The sequence below is a fragment of the Sinocyclocheilus rhinocerous genome, unplaced genomic scaffold (assembly GCF_001515625.1).
Source record: "Sinocyclocheilus rhinocerous isolate Xijiao unplaced genomic scaffold, SAMN03320098_v1.1 scaffold897, whole genome shotgun sequence".
Taxonomy (NCBI): Eukaryota; Metazoa; Chordata; class Actinopteri; order Cypriniformes; family Cyprinidae; genus Sinocyclocheilus; species Sinocyclocheilus rhinocerous.
Genome location: NW_015649224.1, coordinates 430,530 through 448,829, shown reverse-complemented (window position 1 = coordinate 448,829; position 18,300 = coordinate 430,530). Strand labels below are relative to the sequence as shown.

Sequence of the window (18,300 nt, the reverse complement as noted above, 5' to 3'; positions counted from 1 at the left end):
ATGTGTTGACTAAGTCAAACTAAGTGCAGAATCTTCTTGAAAATATTGTTTAATGTTTGCAAGTTGATTTCCTTAACCGTGTTCTTCTGGTTACATATCTACCAGGAGATAAGAGCCGCAGATATGAAATACAAGAACAGAGTTCGCAGTCGCATAAGTAACCTCAAAGATCCCAAGAATCCCAATCTGCGTAAAAATGTCTTAGCTGGAGCCATCGAGTTGAGCCGCATCGCCATCATGACTGCTGAGGTGGACTGCACATATTGGACCTCTTAAATAAACTTGCAAACCAGTAAAAAAAAAAAAAAAAAAAATTCCACAAAACATGTTAAAACATCCACAATCACCAAATTACATTAAACATTTTTGTTTTAATTTTGAGTTATTTTAAATATTGTTTTTAATATATTATTATTTTAATATATTTTTTGTTTGTTAGGATCATGGCATCACAAAAAACTAAGTGCACCATCCCGAATCTAACAATACTGCCCCACTTTTTGTTTGTTCACTCGATGGTTACGTACCTCATCTGACCCTTAAAAAAATGCTTTCATTGGTGCAGTCTCATGGTTGATATTAAACAATATTTTTGAACTTAAAACCAGTTATGTTCGGGTGAAGTATGTTTTATAGGTTAGCTGACAAAACATTTTTACACTGTAGTCTCTAGAGGATGGCAGTCCTTGAAATAATTTGAATTAATTATGTTACAATTTTGAATAGGCAAGTTCGAGCATGATAAGTGTGTTGATTAAAACAGAAAACGGGTGACTTGTTAAGTCAGAGACCCTGATAACGTTGCTTTATAATGAAATTGCTCTTCCATCAGGCACCATGTGGAATGAGCTCAGCGTAGTCCTCGTGGGAGAGATTCCCTGGAACACAGAGCGAAGCGTTGACCCCAATACTCTGAGACCATACCACAGAGAACGTGTATCTCTGTGTGTTACTCAATTATTAATGCCCTCTGCTTCCTTTGAGTGCCACATTTTTTTTGTTATCATTATTGTTATTTTTAGATAAAAGAGGCCGACATGCCGTTACTGGCGGCTGAAACCCTTCAGAGCCTTATAGCCCTGCAAGATATACAAAACTATTGCTAGCAACCCCTAGGAGTTCTTACAGCAAGCAATCCTAAGCGTCCCACTTTGGTGCAGTATTTTAATGCACCTGGCCAAATTAATAGAGGTGACTGCATGTGAATAGCTCCCATGCAGTTGTTCACCTCCTGTTCATGTACTGTTGTGCTCCTCCCATGTATTTGCATCGCATGTATTTAAATAATCCTGGAAAGCATGAAGTTTCCTGTAATATGATGAATAATCAAGTGTTCATGTGGGGCCTGCTGCTGGACAGCCTCATGTGGACCAATGGCCTAGTTTTCATGCTGTTAATTTGAGGTACAAAAGTACATAGAAAACAGATGCAGATCCACCAATGTATGTATATTATATCAAAACCTTTACAAACTCTCACCTCTCTGCAGAAAATGTATTCTAAGCTACCACAGCTAAATGAATCCAGTGAAGCAATCATCAACAGTCATCAAAAGTAGTAAATCAATAGCCTATCGCCAAGGGCTGACCAAAACTTGTATGACTACTTAGAAAAAGTGAACAAATTGTAAAAATAAACAGTGTCTAATGTGTGACAAAAAGAGTTTCAGTGCGGCTTCTTTCTTGTTTACAGTCTTCTGTCAGTTACACCACCTAGGTATTTTTCTTTTACACTTTTTAGCTTCATACAAAATATCAGAATGACTTTTAATTCAGAAATTGAAGACAATTGAAGTTTATCACAGATAAGGTTCATTCAGATAATTGTTTGTGCATTTCTGACATTTTTTTATTTATTTTAATGACCCATAAACAACAATTCAAATTTTAAATACTAGATTGACCACCTACGATCTTGTAATCTATTGTGTAGTACAGAGAATATTACAGTAACATTTACTACGAACTATGCGCACAATCAGCGGCACCACAATGGGATTCAAACTGTACAAGTCAGAAATCTTTTTCAAAAACACTGCTAAAATAGTAATATTTCTTCTGTAGGCATAAAATGTAAAATGTATCCATAAAAGTACTTATTTGGCCTTGTATGCATTGAACTGTGAGGTAAAATTATTATTCCATCAATGCGTAAAACATCACCAAATTCAGTGCGTTACGATGTTTTGCTATTAAAGGGATAAAACTTACCTACTGTTTAAGTATAAGAACAAATCCCAAGCGACGCTAGAAAAAGTTCCCTCAGTGTTAAGATCGTGCTGAGTGCAGTTTATGCACTGGACTCATTTTCCATTCGATTCCATGTCCAATTTGTCTACGGTGATAAAAGCAGCTCCATCGGGCTGAGCGTTAAAGGTGATGGATAGTCCGACCCGCAGTATCCTCTCTCAACATAAGAGCAGGGCAGGCGCGCGCACTCCACTTAACTTCACTGTTTAATCCTCTGCTATGAGAACTGGAGAGGAAGTACAGGGTGCGAACACTGTGTAACTCTGCACTCTGGCGGTTACTTGGGTATATTACTTACAAATTGTAGTCTGTTACCGATTCCAAATTACATTGTAGTTAGTAACGTGATCCATTACATTACACATTTTAGGTAATATAATCAGACTACTTTTTGATTACTTTTAGATTACTTTTGACCTAACTTGCTTATGATATTGATTTAAATAGTATAATCTTGAACCATATTAATATAAAAATGCAAATAAAATATATTCCATTTGTTGTTAACAACAAAAAGTGCATTAAACATTACATTACGTCATACTAGAAACTTCCAGGCAGGTGTGTTGAGGCAAGTTGGAGCTAAACTCTGCAGGACACCAGCCCTCCAGGACCGAGCTTGGAGACCTCTGCATTATCTAGTGGGGTGAAGGGTTGGAACGATTCCTGGGGTCCATAACAATTTCAGTGGGACTGAAGAATGATCCAGTACAATTAAATGTGCGCTTTTTATATTTTGCAGGCTGTTATGGCAGTCAGTCAACTTGCAAAAGTATAAGATTTCAGTGCAGATGCTGCTGTAGAAATAATAGATTTCTCATTCCATTATTAATTTATTCCGTGAGCAAAAACACTCAATAACAGGGATTACCCAGATTAAATGTATCACGTGATCTCAACATGTCTGCCCCCATGAGGTGTAAACTAAAACAGTTTTTGCTGCTACTGATATAACCAGCATCTTCAATTTGAGTGTACATGAATCGTTACTTTTTCAAATTTTTAATGTAACGTTTTTAACTCTATTCTGTTCTGTTCTATTCTATTCTATTCTATTCTATTCTATTCATATTTTCTTACTTTTTTTCTTGCTTTCTTTCTTTCTGTGATGATTTTACGTTTCAAATGTCCTGGATGGAATCTTTGCATAAAGACACTTCTCTGTTTATCCAATTAATACAATGGTTTTATTCTGAGTTTATTCATATTCATCCCATGGGTTTTTTTTAATTGATTTGAGAGGCTTATAATTCTATTCTATTCTATTCTGATATCCTGAGCTTTGATTCAATGTGTTATTAAGACTCAGTGGTTTGTTGTTTTTATTTGTATTCATTCCATGGATGGTTACAAATATAGTGAATTGAGAGGCGTATATTTATATTATATTAAGTTAAACATCTTTTTATAATTTATGATTTTCTATTGTTCCCATCATAGATACCAATAAAGAACCTTTTTTAAAGACTCTATTCTATTCTACAAAAATAAAGGTTCTAAGGGGTTCTTGCAGTGATGCCATAGAAGAATCATTTTGGGTTCCTCTAAGAAATTTTCACAAAAAAAAGATCAATTTTTCTCAGTGTGAAGAACATTTTAATAATCTAAAGAAGCTTTTTCCTCTAAAAATACTTTTGTGCAATTGAAAATTTACATGGATATTATAATGGAACCATAGATGCTAATACAGAAACTTTTTAAAGATTCTATTCTATTCTATTCTATTCTGTTACCCTGAGTTTTAGGACAGTGATTGCCGCTCGCAGTGGTCCACGCCCAGTAGAAAAGCAACGCTCGGCTCTGTGCGACACATCCGGGTCTCATTCAGGGGTGTCACTCAAGCCTGCGAAGATGGCGACGACGGGCAGAAATACACTCCTATCGGTTAGCACAAATGTAAATAACAGCACTTCCGAAAGCCAAAATAACGAGGAGGATGACGGGCAGAATTTATGGTAGGCCTAGCCGGTTCTTTTATCCCCCATTGAATCTCGACTGTATGTGCAGAACGCAGCTTTAGGTGGCTCAGAGCCGCATGTGACAGTTGTTAGCCGCTAACTTGCAAATTGCCCCAGCCGGGCAGGTACACACAGGCCAGCCTGAATCAATGGTCGCAGTGATGCATATTCTATAAAGCATTGTGATTTAACAGCTAATGCCACCCTGTGTTCCTCTACGTTCAGGTCATCGATATTGAGTGAAGTGTCGACGCGTTCCCGATCAAAATTGCCGTCAGGAAAGAATGTGGTGGTTATGGGTGGGTGTTTTTTCCTCTGTCACACAAAAATGCCGTTTCATGCTGCTGTGCATCCTATTGAGCTGCATCCGAGCTTTCATTATTATTAAATAACATACAATGTTGACTGAATGCAAGGGTTTGAACCGGTTTGAACGAACCGATCGCTCGCTTCATATGTGCACTGATGTGATTGTAAGCGTGCTGCTGTTATTGTTATTGGGCACATGTCATTGTCTCCAGTCGTCGCCGTCAGACACCACGCGCACAAAACACATTTGTGCATGTCGCGTACTGTTTTTATATTCGGACATTTATTTCGTCTTAACGATTTGCATATGGTACGGACTGTCGGGTTTGGTGAATAGAGATAATCCGCACTCTCAGACAGGGGCCGTGTCCTAGAACCTACCGTACCGCCTACTTAGACAGCAACATATGCGTGTTGCGAGGAACAAAATGCTTCATTTGAACTATATTAGATACTAAACAGTCTGTGTATGTGGCTGATATGCATATTAGAAAGTGCTGGCTATCTGTCTATGATGCCTGAAAATGCTGTCTAGGTAGGCAGCTCACTAGTTTTTGAGACGCAGCCAGTGATTGGCTCATGTTTGCTGCCTCAATGGGTGAGCTTTACTCATAGGGCGTCAGACATGATAAACAGCCATGCAAACTCTGTTGAATGTATGCATTTTCAAAAAATACTTGTTTATTAATATCATTTATTATTCTCCATATTAAGATAATTTAGTTTTATTGAACTTTCTGGAGCTTAATAAAACAATGCTTTTTTCCCGTTTTTATTATTATATAAAATCACAATGTGTTATGAAAAAAAACTATATGAATTCACATTAATTCCATAAATTCTCAAACTAAATAAATGAAAAATATATATAAAAAAAAAGTAGATTATTTATATATTTGAAGATTATTTATGCGCTTTCACTTTTACATATTCTTTCATTATTTATATGCTTTAAAAACACTGCCGTCAATTCTCAGTTCACCTGATTTATGAATTGCATAAATAAATTATTTGCATAAAAATGGAAGAGCGAAATGCAGCATTATTATATACTATATATGTTTATTATTATATATATTATTATATAACCAATCAATATTATTTCATAATCAAATTAATAAAAAATAATCATATATAATCATAGTCAAATATGCATTATATATGTTTTTTTCAGTATCCAACTGTTTCGAATGTATCTTAATTTTTTTAAATTGTTTGTTGGTGTGTTAATCTGACTTGTGTTACAGGTGAGGTGGGGTCTGGTAAGACCACCCTGGTGGCCAAACTACAAGGTGTAGAAGAGTACATGAGGGGCCGGGGCTTAGAGTACCTGTATTTCAATGTTCACGATGATGATATCGATGGTAAATATTAAACCATTGTCTACAGTTTGAGACTGGCAATATATACAGTGGGTATAGAAAAGAATCGCCCACCTTTAAAATTCTCATTTTGTTGCTTTGCAGCCTGAAATGAAGACGGACACAGTTTTTGTTTTATCCAGCTGTATTTACTCATTGCAACGTATATCATCCAAGTTAAAGATATAACAACAACACGTCAGAAATAAATAAAAAAACAGAATCACCGAGTTCGAAAAATGATCACCTCCTTGTGTCAGTATTTTGTTGAACCACCTTTTGCTTTAATTACAGTCTTTAGTCTGTTGGGATTTGTCTCTACTAACTTTGCACATCTAGACTTTGCAATATTTGCCCACTCTTCTTTGCAGAACTGCTCAAGTTCAGTTAAATTTGATGGTGACCGTTTGTGGACTGCAGTCTTCAAGTCATTCCACAGATTTTCAGTGGGGTTTAAGTCTGGGCTCTGACTAGACGATGCAAGGACATTCACCTTTTTCTCCTTCATCCACTGTGCTCAGTTTTGCTGTGTGCTTTGGTTTAATCGTCATGTTGGAAGGTAAACCTTCTTCGCATTGACAACTTTCTGGCCTACCAAGGACTGAGATGCTGCAGGAAAGCTCTTTTCATGCTGAGCTAATCAAAATAACCACAGCTGATCACAGTGGAAAGTCAAATGGCTTTGTGTGCCATTGAGAAGGTGATTAGCTACACCTGACTGCGTTTACAAGTAATTTTTAGGAGGGGCTGATCCTTTTTCCAACATAGGCTGCGTTTACACTTGGCATTAACGTGACCTGTATCCCGATGTTGTCCACATACACATTGAAAAGACAAGTGTAAACGCGCTTCTGATTGGAATGTTATCCGATCAGCGTGTCCTGGTCCAGAGGTAGTCGAGGACGCATTGTGATCGGATCTCAGTGTAATGTAAACGCAATCCAGCCATCGTGTCTGCATTCGCAGGTCGACATCACGCAAAACGCCGCCCCCTCTCTCGCGAACTGTCAGAAAAAAGGGGGAGAACACCCGTGTGGAGCGCTAGTGAGACTCCTACACTTATCTTTGATTTGTAAAATGTCCCGCGACTGAAAATGCTTTTCAAAAGAAAACCCACCACTTCAGGTTGACTTTGCACCGGGCCATTCTCTGCAGACTTTTTAAATATTGTGGATAAAACAAAAACTGTGTCTTCATTTCAGGCTGCAAAGCAACAAAATGTGATTATTTTAAAGGGGTGATTCTTTTCTACACCCACTGTAGACCAATGTTAGATGTGTAACCTTAAATGACACTGAATTAGAGAAGCTGGTTGTGATCCACTACAACCAATCAATTCGTTGAATGGTTTTTAACACTGCAGCATTTTGAAGCAATGTTTTAGTAATTAGGTTAGTAGATTGGTCACATCCTTTATTGAATTGGAAAAGTGTTGGATGTGAATAAGAAAATATGCCATAATTGAGAACTGAGTGTTATAATCATTTATATATATATATATATATATATATATATCTAGTGTCATTTGCAATTTATTAATCTTAATGGTAACACTTTACAATAAGGTGCCATTTGTTAACATTAGTTAATGTACAGTATTAACTAACATGAACTAACAATGAACACTACATTTGTTACAGTTTTTATTAATCTTTGTTAATGTTAGTTAATGAAAATACAGTTATTCATTGTTTGTTCATGTTAGTTCACAGTGCATTAACTAATGTTAACAAATACAAATTTAGATTTTAATAATGTATTACTAAATGTTGATATTAACATTAACTAAGATCAATAAATGCTGTAGAGGTATTGTTCATGCTTAGTTCATGTTAACTAATGAACCTTATTGTAAAGAGTGTTACCATCTTGATGTATCATTAAGCATGTTTTAAGTCAACTTGAAGCATAAATACTATTACAGTTTTCAAAAATATTTTTTTGCCAACAAGCAGTCAAGCATAATTATCAGTGACATTTGTCATTCTTACTACAGAGGCAGCCTAATGACCAACAGTAGGTAATTTAATACAGACGTGCTAAATCTAATCAAGCTCTTTTTGTCAGATCATGCACGGTGTAATGCATGGGTGCTGGATGGGGACCTGTACCACAAAGGCCTGCAGAAATTCGCCGTATCGACGGAGAACCTGGAGGACTCGCTGGTTCTATTTGTGGTTGGTCCGTCCCGGCCCTGGCTGGCCCTCGATTCGCTGCAGAAATGGGGCAGTGTTGTGAGGGATTTTGTGGACAAGCTCAGAGTTCCCCCTGAAACCATGAGAGAGCTGGAGCACAGATGTGAGTAGTGTCTTTGTGTGTGTGTGTGTGTGTGTGTGTGTGTTCGCATGCTAAGTACCCTGTAGGACTGGTAATGTGGTGATGCATTTTGATCTGTGATAGTCCTATATATCGCTGCAGGCGGTGTTGACAGTTCTTATACTTGCATGAATAGTTTGCAGTGGGTAAATACAGTATCTCTGAATGTTACTGTGTATGTTTGCAGTGGTGAAGCAGTTTCAGGAATATGTGGAACCAGGAAGTGACCTGGACGCTGTGCCCCAGAAAAGGAATCCTGAGTCAGAAGAAGAGAGCGTCCTGCTGCCGCTGGGAGACAATACACTCACACACAACCTGGGCCTGCCTATAGTGGTGGTCTGCACTAAGGTACAGCGGCTGCCTCAAATCACCTGTAGACACATTTTAATTACGTCACAACACTGCATGCATTTATACACTACCTTTCAAAAGTTTGGGATCATTAAGATTTTTTAAGAAGTCTTATGCATTTATTTAGCAGAAAATACAGTAAAAACAGTAATATAGTGAAATATTATTACAATTGAAAATAACTGTTTTCTATTTGAATATATTTTAAAGTGTAATTTATTCCTGTTGTCAAAGCTGAATTACTCCAGTCTTCAGTGTCACGTAATCATTCAGAAACCATTCTAATGTGCTCATTTGCTGCTCAATATTTATTACTATTATTATTATTATCAATGTTATAAACAGTTGCGCTGCTAAAAATGTTTGTGGGAGCTGTGATACATTTTTCAGAATTGTTGGGTGTATAGAAAATTTGAAAGAACAACAATTATTTAAAATAGAAATCTCAGTGATAAATCTCATTAAACAGTAAACATTATAAATCTACGGAGCCCCTAAAGGGACATGGTGGTGGAAAAAATATGGGGTGGGAGAAATATTTTTTTTTTTAGAATCTTTTGCGTTCTCTCACAAAACTTTTGCATTCCCCCGAGAAACTTTGCGTTCTCTCGCAAAACTTTTGTGTTCTCTCGCAAAGATATTTGCGTTCTCTCACAAAACGTTTGCGTTCCCTCGCAAACACTTCCTGTTTACTTTACAGCTTGCAGTGGTTCATACAGCCTGAGGAAATACAGTCAGTCCTTAGTTCGAGTCACGGTTTTATAGTTTATTAATAAATTATACTACATAGCCTACAGGAAAGCAGATAAGCCCAGAATATGAACAGAAAGCGCTAAATTGCACATTAAGCATTTTCCTCTCATAGAAGACGTATGCTTAACGGGGCTTAATGAAGACGGTGATAAAAAAAGACCAAATATGCTATAGAAATTATTACCAATATATACTGTGTACATGCAAGCAGATGAGCCCAAATTATGAGCTGAATTGCACGAGAAACGCGTTTTCTCCCACGCTGGCTTAATATAAGATAACACAAAAAGCCCAAATTTTATGTTTTTAAAAAATATTGAAAAGATCATTAGGTCAGGCAAGCAATCCATTAAGCCACAGTTTTCTTTATAATATTTTTTCTACGGGGGATAAAACACGTGAAACTTTGCACATTCCTTCCATATTCTGGGCTCATTTCTGTGCTGCGTAATATATTTTATTAATATACCAGATTTGGTCTTTTTATATTGCCGTCTTCGTCCATTAAGCGTTTTCTATAGGGGAGAAAAGAACTAAACGTGCACTAGCACATTGCGTTCAAATTCTGGGCTATTCTGCTTTATTAATAGTAATATTGTTAATAAGGTTATTAATATCAATAGTGTTATTAGTATTAATGGTAATTATTAATACAGAATTTGGTCCTCCACTGTCACTGTTTTAGTACATTAAGCCACATTAAGAACTAAGCACTGACTGTATTTCTTTATACTTGAGTCCAAGTTCAAAATGAAACTCTGAACCGCTCCATTGAGAACGTACAGTGCTGTATGAACCACTGCATGCTGTAAAGTATCCTAAACAGGAAGTGTTTGTCGGAACTCCACTTTTGCGAAAGAATGCAAATATCTTTGCAAGAGAATGCAAAAGTTTTGCGAGGGAATGCTAAAATTTTTGCAAGAGAACGCAAACGTTTTGCGAGAGAATGCAAAGTTTCTCGGGGGAACGCAAAAGATTAGAAAAAAAATTTTTTTTCCTCCCACCCCATATTTTTTCCACCACCATGTCCCTTTAGGGGCTCCGTATAAATCGAATTACTGTCATTGTCATTGTAATACTGTCATTACTGATCAATTTAATGCACCCTTGCTAAAGAAATGTATTAATTTCTTTCAAAAAAAAAACAAAAAACTTTTGAATGGTATTGTATTTATATTATTAGCCTGACAGTTTAAGTGAAAAGTTAATGTCTGACCTTTTGAACAGTGCAGTTCACATCACAAATTTGACTGGTTCTAGAAATCATGTGGAATTCTATATATTTCTTATTCTTAAGCTTTTCTTTGTTTTAAAATCTCCAGAATTTTAAAGCATTCAATTTATTTCCAGGTTTAAATTATATTTTGAACTTCAGTTTTTGTGAATGTGGTCTCAGACTTTTGTATCCCACATAATACAAACAATATGATAAACTTGCCATTTCTTGTCATTGTTTACCAAGTTGGTTCTGCTTTTACTTTCACTAAAAGCCCTGAATATACATAAAATACAACACAAGGATGGTATGGTATATTAATGGAGTCTCCCTTTCATAATTCTCTCTCTGTAGTGTGATGCGATCAGCACTTTGGAGAAGGAGCACGATTATAAAGATGAGCACTTAGACTTCATCCAGTCTCACATTCGACGCTTCTGCTTGCAGTGTATCCTTATACATCAGCACATCTAAACAAAGCTGTAATGATGTGAAGGCCAGGTTATTTCCATGTTCAGTTTTATCTTTAAATGTCAATAGTGTAATGTTTTTGTGCATCTGAATGCAATAACAGCAGCTGCACAGGTAGATGTACTGTATCTTAACGTTGTGCTTAACAGTGGAATATGGTAACATGATCTGCTGACCTCACCTGTAATAATGGCTGCTTTCCAAAAATCTGTACAAGTAGAGAGCCAAATTGAGGAGCTCACATGTTCCTTGCTTATATGTACCCTCACCTTGTTCTCCTTCACAAGCGACCTTTCAGATGGAGCAGCACTACTTTACACATCCATGAAGGAGAACAAAAATCTAGACTTGTTATATAAATACCTCGTTCACAGGTTATACGGCTTTCCCTTCAACATCCCAGCTCAGGTGGTGGAGAAAGACTCTGTGTTTATGTAAGTGTTTGGATGTCAAGGCAAACTAACACTAATTTTTAATTACTAATTAATATTTGTAATGTGAAATAAATGCTAAATGCGCCATTTTTTTATTAGCTAATTAATTACAAATGGGTAATGGAGTAAAATGGGTTTATTACTTCAAATGTTTCTTTAAATGGTACATGTATTCATATTATCTGTGTCTCACTTTCAGTCCATCAGGATGGGACAATGAAAAAAAGATTGCCATCCTGCATGAAAATTTCCAGACAGTAAAGGCAGATGACAACTTTGAAGATGTAATAGTGAAACCTCCTGTTAGAAAGGTAAGGGTTCACGCTTAATTCAATCTTTGCCAGTGGATGTGCAGTTAGCTATAGGCTCTCTCTAATCTAGTAATTACCTATTTCTGATACGTCTTTCCAGTTTGTACATGAGAAGGAAGTTCAAGCTGAAGATGACCAAGTATTTCTACTAAAGTTGCAGGTAATTGCATAATATTCTATAACATAATCATCAAAAATGATTATTTCTTGATTTATCAAACTTGTCATTTGATTGATAAATCATTGCCTGAATATTAAAGAAATAAACTGAATTATTTCTGTTCTGCTCTCAGTCTCTGTTATCTAAACAGCCTCCAGTCACTGCAGGAAGACCAGTGGTGAGTGTTTTACATGCGCTTGATTTACATTTCAGCCATTCACAGTGTTATTCACTGTTGAATCATGTTTTAGATAAAGACTTTTCCTGCTAAAAGACATTTGCATTTACATGTATTCATTTAACAGACACTTTTACCCAAAGCGTTTGTGTTTGTTTTTTACATTTTATAATCCTAAAACATTTCTATATGTGTGTATAACAGGACCCAACAAACAGAGCTCCCACAGGCTCACCAAGGACGACCAACCGTTCAGCGGCAGCTAACGTGGCAAACGTCATGCCCATGCAATCAGGTACCAAGAAGATTGATCCCAACATGAAAGGTGTGTATGAGTGCGCCATATTCAGGATTCATGCCTCCGTTTCCTCTCCATCTTTCTCGGTCTCTTTCCTTCTGCATTCCTTCCTGTATTTTCTCTCCTCGGCTGCATCTTTCCAACTACTGAGAGCAACAGCTTTTGGAGTCACACCTTTCTAGTTCTTGGGGATTTATTTCATCCAGTCTCTGGATCTGGTTTCATGGCTTTCACCACTCTCTCATCTTGGGAAGAATGTGACCTTCAACATGAGATCCCATCTTCATTCATGTGGCAAAGCTTGTGTATAGACGTATGGGAGAAAATCTTGTTTATTTTGGGCAGCACTGATCATGAATGACACTTTGACTGTTTCAGGACTCTTCCTGTGTGTAGATACGGAGGACTTTACTCTCATAGGTTCAGATCATAGAATAATTGCTGGCATGTTTGGAGTGGATTAGGAGAGCTTGTTGGGATTAAAGCCTGTTTCCTTGCTGAACTTCTCAGACTTACATTTCGACTTTTTCCTTTGCACACGTTTTTAATTCTAGCTTAGGGTTTGGTAGATATTACTGTGTTGCACTGACCTGAAACGAGTTTAGGCTAGTATCTGCAAGAGTTTCAGCTTGTATGATTGTGCTAATTATTGTCATTTCTTGTGGCAGGAGGTCAGACCAGCGAGGGCGTGCTGGCTAACTTCTTCAACAGTCTGTTGACTAAGAAAGCAGGCTCACCCGGCCCGGGCGGCCAACCTACAGGAGGAGGGAGCAACACACCAGGAACAGTCCGCAAGTCAGGTGAGGGATCCTCTGTGACAATATCACCCCTTTATTCATATCTATGTCCACTATCATGGTGAATTTGAAGTGTTTTGACTTGGAGAGCTTGAGTTTTGTATTTCAAAAACAGAAATTTTTATATAAAACCTGTTTTACATGGTATGAGGTGGCATGTTGACTCCTATCGGTACCACCGTGCAGGATTAAACAATTTTGTATTTTCACAACTTCATTGACCAATATGAAATTTTATTAAAGGTAAAATCTTACTGACCTCAAACTTTTGAACGGTAGGGTATATACTATAAAGCAAACAACATTTAGCTTTATTAGGTCAGCACTGATGGTGTAAGGACCCTCTTGAAATTGCTGTTTATTACATTTTTTTTTTTTTAGTAATTTTTAATAAAATATTCTTTAAATTTAGTCAGCATTTTGTCATGTCATATTCATTCTTTTTAGTCATTTCTACTGAGCTAAAATGGCATATCATTTTTAGTTGATGAGAAATATTCAGACATTTTATATATATATTTACATTTAGACATTTAGCAGACGCTTTTATCCAAAGCGACTTACAAATGAGGACAATAGAAGCAATCAAAATCAACAAAAGTGCAATGATATGCGAGTGCTATAACAAGTCTCAGTTAGCTTAATGCAGTACACGTAGCAAGTTTTTTTTTTAAATCATATAATAAATAAAAAGAAAACATAGAATAGAAAAAGAATAGAGCAAGCTAGTGTTAGAGGCTTTTGTTAATCAGAAGTCAGAATTATAATTGTATAATAAATAAAGAGAAAACAAATAGAATGCAAAAAGATTAAAGAAGCAAGTGTTAGTTTTTTTTTTTTTAAAGAAAATAAGCAGTTAGTAAATAAATCTAAAGCGCAAGTCTAAAAGGGGCAAGTTTTTATTTTTTTTATAAAGAATAGAATTAGAATAGAGAGTGCTAGAGTTAGAGGGTCAAATAAAGATGGAAGAGATGTGTTTTTAGCCAATTCTTGAAGATTTGCTGCTGGGATTGATTTGGGCAGGTCATTCCACCAGGAGGGAACATTTAATGTAAAAGTCTGTGAAAGTGATTTTGTGCCTCTTTGGGATGGCACAATAAAGCGACGTTCACTTGCAGAACGCAAGCTTCTTGAGGGCACATAAGTCTGAAGTAATGAATTTAGGTAAAGGGGTGCAGAGCCAGTGGTGGTTTAATTTGTAGGCAAACATTAATGCCTTGAATTTTATGCGAAATACAGATTGAGCTCACCTTTATTATCATTAACAAAATCAGAAAATCCATTATTAACTTTTTCATCAGTAAGTTAACAAAATTTAGATGAATGTAATACATTATATGGAGAAGAAAATGTCATTTTATTTTGTTAATCTGGTTTTTCTCTCTGGAACTCTGAATGTGTTATTTACAGTAATCATCTAATTCAAGGACGCTAGCATTGAGCTGAAGCAGTAGCGTTACACTGGCATTGAGACATTCACACCGCCTCAGTGGTGACAAGATCTCAATCTAATCACATACCATGTAAAATGACCTTTTCAACTATTGAATCTGAGGAAATTCACTCTAATATATTATACCAATTGGACTCAGGCCTGTTTTTGAGGCTCTCCACCATTTTTTCAACATCAGTTTCTTCAAAGTAGTAGTTTGACCATGTCAACATATGAAAACACCCTGTTTCTGTGAGCCTTGGAGTGTTTTTTTGTTTTTTATCTTAAATTAAAAATACGCAGCCCTCAGTTAGTAGATGTATAGACACAGTAGATGATAGAAGCTTGATGTTGCAAATGATGGAGGTCTATGAGATTATCTTCAGAACACTTCAAATCTTGTCTTGTTCATGTTGTACACATGTGAGGTCACTGAAGTTTGTCCCCTGTTCTCCCTTTTTGTTTGTTTGTCCTAATATTGTCCTCATCACCCTCCTCTCCTGCACCTTTATCCTCCCATCCCAGATCTTTGACATCAGCGACGGTAAAATAAATGTATTTGATAATCTCATCTGCATGTTCAGCTAAAAGCCCCACTAATCATTGAAGCTAACATGCTGTCACCATCTTTGTTCTTCTCAGTGCATCAGATTACTGAGTAATAACCCAGTAATCTAACATAAAACTCAACAGAGCAAATTAGCTTACACAACCTCCTTAACGGAATGAAAATTGTCTTCACTTACTCACCCTCATGTTGTTCCAATCCTGTATGACTGACTTTCTTCTGTGGAACACAAAAGAAGATACTTTGGTATGTCTCAAGTGTTTTTTGTCCATATAATGAAAGTCATAGGGGTTGTTTTGGACCCCACTGACTTTCGTTATATGGACAAATACAGTTGAAAATATCTTATTTTGTGTCCCACAAAAGAAAGTAAGTTATACAGGTTTAAAATTACATGATTAAATGATAACACAATTTTCATTTTGAATTAAACATTCCATTAAATGTTAAAATGGAGCAAGAACGTGATAGTAATAGGTGTGAAAATGAGAGAAAAAAAGTGTTTGGCAGTAACTGCATTTGTTAACATGTTTACTAAGGGTTTCTGCAGATATAACATTCACCTTACAGGCTCTAAAACTAACAGCAAGTGCAGTGGTTTTATGGCCCACTCTCGTGTCCTTTCATATTATGCTTTTGCATCTTCATTTGTTTTTGAACCCATAATGCAGCTTGATTTTATGGGAGTGTATTAAAGGTACCTCATTGGCCACAGTGACCTCTCCCAGTCATCATCTTGTGCCCTGATTTTCTTTCTTTGACCATGTTACCATGTATGAGTGTAACTAATTTTATTTAACCATTTTTTCTTCTATACAGATGTATGAATGAGTGAGCAACTACATTCATGTGCACTTTGCTCATTAGTCATAATATTTAACCCCTTTAAACTGTCTTTCATCATGTGTGTTAGCCAGGGGATGTTGGCCACGCTAAGGTGTGTGTCCCTCACTTGCATCCTTTTAATTTAACCACTGTTGCATCTTCCTTTTTAGAACGACAATAAATTTCTTTTAGCACTTTTACACATGTATGCATGTTTAACTCTGGCCTGTGTTATATGTCTCTGCCCTCTTCGTTTCAGGCCCCCCATCTTGCTCCATTGTGACTAACACTGTCTTTCTCGTGCTGAGTTTGAAATTGCGCAGTTTAAGGGCGCCTGATAATCACTGCATGAAGCCTCATTAAAGTCATAGGATATCTTTAAATTAGCCATGATTTTCTAGTCACTGATTAATTTACAAATGAATTTAAGTTACAAATACAATCCACAATCGCAGCAGGGCTAATTATTAGCACATAATTAGTGAAATTAAGACAAGATAAGCCTTCAAACTGTGATAACGTTCCCATCAGATCAAAGCCTTTTGTTTGGCTTAAAGGATCATTTCTGAATCAACTTTGTCTCGGCATTGTGAATTGTGCCTTTTAAAGCACTAAATACGCAGATGGTTCTCCTTCGCGACACATTCAATTAGTTTTTACTGCATGCTTAATGTTATTCTGTTGGCTGGATTTTTTTTTTAAACCAGCTTTCAGCCTGGATGCGTGTGTGAGTCTGTGTGAAGGTTCATTGACATTCTTTCATCTCCATTTCATCGTTATGCATTTACTTTTCTCCTTAAAGCTCAAAAACTTCTGAACATTGCTGAACATTGATATAAGAGAAGCAAAGGTGCCTTCTTATGCTTCCCACTTGTTCCTGTGCTAAATAGTTCACTCACAGACTCACAAATACTGACACGCTAAGGTTTTAAGTGTATTGCCAATTTGCCATCCCTTGTCACTGATTTAGGAATATTCTGGGTTCAATACAAGTTAATCTCAATCGTCGAACACAATGTTTAATGCCATGAATATTTATTTCAACTTGTACCTCCTTTTCTTTAAAAAAGCAAAAATATGGGTTACATTGAGGCTGTTGCAATGGAAGTGAATGGGGCCACATAACGTGAACAATATGCGTGTTAACATAAAACCAATGTAACTATCTATTATTTACATTTTATGTGTAAAGTTATATCCAATTTTACAATGGAAACATAACGGGTGAAACCCTGAAACAACCACAAAAATGTTTTTAAAAGCTTTAAAGCTTGTAAATTTTAACAAAAGACTAAGGCCCGGTTTCACAAACGGGGCTTAGCTTAAGACAGGACTAGGCCTTAGTTAAATTAAGATATTTAAGCAACTTTTACAAAAATGCCTTAGAAGAAAACATTACAGGTGTGCATCTTGACACAGAACAATGACACTGACATATTTTAAGATATGTCAGAACAAGATATTTTCAATTGACTCAGCTCAAACATGCATTTTAGTCTGGGACTAGCTTAAGCCTTGTCTGTGAAACCGGGGGTAAAAGTGCTTTTATAAGTTTTAACATTTCTGACTTTGAAATCTCCCAAGATTTGACACACTGTACCTTCTTTCACCCATAACCCTGATTTTATTTATTTATATTAATTTTTTTTAAAGGGAATGAAATTATAAAAGGCAAAATAATTTTTTGTGGTAACATTATACCACAAATCCTGTCGATTAAGCTTAAAGGGTTAGTTCACCCAAAAATGATAATTAACTTGTGTTTTGCTCACCCTCGAGGCATCCTAGGTGTATATGACTTTCTTCTTTCAGACGAATCCAGTCGGAGTTATATTAAAAATTGTCCTGGCTATTCCAAGCTCTATCATTGCAGTCAGCGGGTGTTGCAGTTGAACAGTCCACAAGTCGTCAAATAAAGCGCACGCATCCGTAATAAAACTTCCCTCACACGGCTCCGGGGGGTGAATAAAGGCCTCCTGTAGTGAATCCATGCGTTTTTGTAAGAAAAATATCCATATTTCAAATGTAATAAACACTTATTTTTTACCGGTATCTGTCATACGCGTAAGGCGTTCTGCAGCACGTATGCGCAGCGCGCGCATATCTGAGATATGCTAGTCTCGCGAGTTTGTTTATAGGAGCAAAGGAAGCAAAGTTTCCTTACATTAGCAAAGGAAAACCAGTCTCCTCTTGGCTTATATCGAAATCCTCTGACATTCTTCTTTACAAATCCTCGTTTTGTACTTCTAATTAGTGACCGTTGTTTTGTTTCGATCTCTCCGCGTGCGTCACTTCTGAGCCGCGCATGCGCAA

The 18,300-nt window shown here is 36.6% G+C and overlaps 1 protein-coding gene across 4 annotated transcripts in view; it reads left to right on the top strand.

Moving 5' to 3' along the window:
* The first annotated feature begins 4,073 nt into the window (after positions 1-4,073).
* LOC107710339 (cytoplasmic dynein 1 light intermediate chain 1-like) overlaps positions 4,074-18,300 on the top strand; it is an 18,193-nt gene continuing 3,966 nt past the window's right edge. Inside the window, exons 1-13 of one of the 4 annotated variants that reach the window (XM_016515089.1) lie at positions 4,074-4,204; positions 4,433-4,506; positions 5,764-5,880; positions 7,945-8,175; positions 8,381-8,541; positions 10,868-10,961; positions 11,283-11,418; positions 11,618-11,729; positions 11,830-11,889; positions 12,023-12,067; positions 12,272-12,392; positions 13,034-13,165; positions 15,120-15,138. In XM_016515089.1, the coding sequence (XP_016370575.1) occupies positions 4,101-4,204; positions 4,433-4,506; positions 5,764-5,880; positions 7,945-8,175; positions 8,381-8,541; positions 10,868-10,961; positions 11,283-11,418; positions 11,618-11,729; positions 11,830-11,889; positions 12,023-12,067; positions 12,272-12,392; positions 13,034-13,165; positions 15,120-15,127 (1,395 nt within the window). In that variant the 5' untranslated portion in view covers positions 4,074-4,100 and the 3' untranslated portion in view covers positions 15,128-15,138. The remainder of the gene's footprint in view (positions 4,205-4,432; positions 4,507-5,763; positions 5,881-7,944; positions 8,176-8,380; positions 8,542-10,867; positions 10,962-11,282; positions 11,419-11,617; positions 11,730-11,829; positions 11,890-12,022; positions 12,068-12,271; positions 12,393-13,033; positions 13,166-15,119; positions 15,139-18,300) is intronic. The other 3 variants (XM_016515088.1, XM_016515087.1, XM_016515090.1) reach the window with 3 other exon arrangements.